The sequence below is a fragment of the Aquila chrysaetos genome, chromosome 17, assembly GCF_900496995.4.
Source record: "Aquila chrysaetos chrysaetos chromosome 17, bAquChr1.4, whole genome shotgun sequence".
Classification (NCBI taxonomy): domain Eukaryota; kingdom Metazoa; phylum Chordata; class Aves; order Accipitriformes; family Accipitridae; genus Aquila; species Aquila chrysaetos.
Genome location: NC_044020.1, coordinates 21,378,455 through 21,381,648, shown reverse-complemented (window position 1 = coordinate 21,381,648; position 3,194 = coordinate 21,378,455). Strand labels below are relative to the sequence as shown.

Here is a 3,194-nt window from a genome sequence, read left to right as displayed (position 1 = left end):
GGAGGGGGGTGCCGGCAGCACCGGCCCGACCTAGGAGCCAAGGTGGGAAGCGGGCCCTGGTGCCGCAGCCCTCCCCCACTCCCTGAATACCCCCCCTCAAAGCCCCTCCCCTCCAATCAACCCACTTTTAACATGACAATGGCCATGACAATCCCTTCTAGCCCAGGCCAGGCTGGGGAGGACATAAAGCATCCCCCCACCCCCGCCTAATGGGGTACCTGCCTGCGGGCTGCCTGCAGCCTCCGCCGCCAGCTCGCTGCCCGCCGGGGGCTGGGGGTCCCGGGCCGGCCATGAGTGCCCACCTGGCCATGCCCGCCTACCTGTCCTACCCCGGCTCGGTCATGTATGGGGACTACTACTGGCTCTCCCCAGGGAGCATGGACAGCGTGCCCGTCGAGGAGGCTCCGCCGGCGGACACCCCCCCCCTTCCCCGCGGCGGTGAAGACGACCGGCCACCCAGGTAAGGCGGCCCGGCCCCGGGGGAGCCACCGGGCTGCCCTGGGCTTGGGCGAAGGGGGTGGTGGTGTCCCTCGTGTGCCTCCTGCCCCGGGGGCGGGGGGCCACGCCGGTGCTGTCCCCCCCCCCCCCCCCCCGAGAGCCGCCCCAACGAGGGTGCGACGGGCGCCGCTCCGCCGCCTGCCCCGCTGCAAGCGGCGGGGGGAGCCGGGGGGCGGCTGCCGGCGGTCTCTGGGACCGGGTGGGACGGGGCAGAGGTGGGAGCGGAGAACGGGGGGTCCCGGCTCCGCTGCCCCCAGGGTGCCCGTGCCGGCACACGGCGCTTCTCCGCGGAGCCGCTGCAAGTCCCCGGGGCACCCGCAGTCTTAAATTCTCCCGAGAAGCTGGACTTCGAAGGCTTTGACTCTTCTCCGCCCGGCCCTGCTCAGCTCGGTTCTCTCTTTTTCTCCACAGATGTCTCTCCGGCTTCGTCCAGCTCTGGGACGCTCATCCAGTACACCCCCGACTCCGCCACTAGCCCCACGGCGGAGCGCCCGTCTCCCCACCCCTCTTTCCAGAAGGTCAAGGAGGAAGGCGAGGGTGTGGTGAAGAAGGCCAAGAGCCGCACGGCCTTCTCCCAGGAGCAGCTGCAAATCCTCCACCAGCGGTTCCAGAGCCAGAAGTACCTCAGCCCCCAGCAGATCCGGGAGCTGGCTGCCGCCCTGGGGCTCACCTACAAGCAGGTGAACATCTTGCTCTGAGCAGCTGAGTCCCATCTCTGGTGTGACGTGACCTTGCGAGCAGTTTTTTGGGGTGTTTTTTCTTAAAACCCAGAGATGAGTTTCTTTCGTGGTCTTGTTTATGCCATTGCTTACGTGAGAGAGCAGAGGGTGTGAAAACTTATGACTCAGTCTTCCTCTTATGTTTGGTTCAGCGCTATCCACCCACTCCGTGCAGGTGGTTGAAAGTGCATGCAGAGCAGGGCTATGCGGAGTCAGGCTACTGTTCTGTGTGGATGTGCGTAGTCTCTGAACGTGAAAAGTCAGGTACCTGCATTGCTGTGCAAGTCGCCTTTCTTAGTCAGAGTGGCACCTGGGTCTCTCCCTAGAGAGGGTCCTTGCCCCACCAGCTACTCGCGTCTGACTGAAGGAATGACTCCTGAGTCAGCACTGATCTTGGCACAGCAGCGAGATGCCGCTGCTGTTACAAGCTGCGGTTCGGCAGTTGTCTTGGCCTGTTTTTCAGGTAGGGTTTTTGATGTCGTGAAAGATCCCGTGGTGATCGGAGGAATAAGAGTGTTAGTTTTTCAAGTCTCAGCTCTGTGATTCCATGGCTACCTGCATATTGTTAGCTGCTGCAATTACGTGCAGTATCAGGAGCCAAGAAGAAACTGGATTGTAGTAGAAGGCAAAACATCTTTAGGATGTGTAGTAAGCTCTGAGAATGAATTCCTAATGTCCTATGTCCTTTCCCCATCACTTCCAGGTGAAAACGTGGTTTCAGAACCAACGGATGAAATTTAAACGTTGCCAGAAGGAGAGCCAGTGGGTGGAAAAAGGGGTCTATCTACCACAGGTGAGAGAATTCCCCCTTCCCCCATCACCACCAGTCACAGTTTCTCCAGTCTCTGGGGAGAAGTGTGTCATGTCCAACCTGCTAACTCAAACAATGCATGGGACTTGTTATTACCAAGCCAGTTGTATTTCTTGTAATCGGGCTTACAGTGGCATCTATTTTAAGCCTGCCCTGGCAACTGAAAGAGCTTTGTTTCCAGTCCGCTTATCTCCCAGTTGAGACTAGAAAGAAAACAAAATAGCCAAAGAGGGCCAGCAAGGCTACTCCTGCGGTTTTTCTCCCCAGCATGGTGTTCCCAGACATATTGAGCTGGAGATTACTAACTTAAGAGCTTGTCATCTCCACTATTATTAGTCTATAGTGAGGACAATGAGTACAAAAAAAAAGACACTATTGTTTGGCTTGGGGAGAGGGGGCAGGGGAGAAAGGAGGACCCATCCAAAAGAATGGGCATAGCTGGTGTGGTGCTCTGCTTTACTGAACAGCCTTCTCTGTCTCTCCTAGAACGGGTTTCATCAGGCTGCATACCTGGATATAACCCCCACGTTTCACCAGAGCTTCCCCGTGGGTGCCAGCAGAAACCTTCAGGCTGTGACCAGCGTGCACCAGGCTTACAGCAGTGGCCAGACTTATGGGAACGGGCAGAGCCTGTACTCATTCGTGGCTGTGGAGGATGAGGGGCTCTTTGGAAAAGGTGGGACAAGCTGCAATAGCCAGCAAACCATGGGTTTATTAAGCCAGCAGATGAACTTCTATCACAGCTACCCTGCTGATACGGATTATGTCAGCCTGGAGTCAGAAGACACCTACAGCTTCCAGAGCACCTCTGACAGCATCATATCGTTCTCGAGCTCTCCTGTACGGCATCAGTACCAGGCCCCTTGGCATCCCCTGGGGACCCAGAGTGGTTATGAGTCTTAGGTTTAAGTATTTTTTCCTCCCTTCTCCTGTTTTTTCTCATGGGATTTCTGGGGTCTTGTCTCGGGGATCCAGGTTCCACTCCTTTCTCTTGCCCCTCCTCCCCTACTCCTGTTTTAACCTCTGGGGGGACGCAGCACCCTGCTGCCTTGGGCTAGCTTTCTGTTTAAAGGCACCTATCTGTACATAGCTAACCCTTGGCAAGGGTGCTTTGTGTGTGGATAGATGAGACTTCATTCACGGAGGGGAATGTGCAAGGACACAGA

General features: G+C 57.3%; 1 protein-coding gene across 1 annotated transcript; it reads left to right on the top strand.

Annotated features, from left to right (window-relative positions):
* Positions 1-290: 290 nt before the first annotated feature.
* On the top strand, positions 291-2,931 carry LOC115352748 (homeobox protein NANOG-like). Its single transcript, XM_030041370.1, is given in 5 exon segments — positions 291-422; positions 424-460; positions 910-1,178; positions 1,921-2,010; positions 2,515-2,931. Coding segments are annotated over 5 exon segments (945 nt in total).
* Positions 2,932-3,194: the final 263 nt, after the last annotated feature.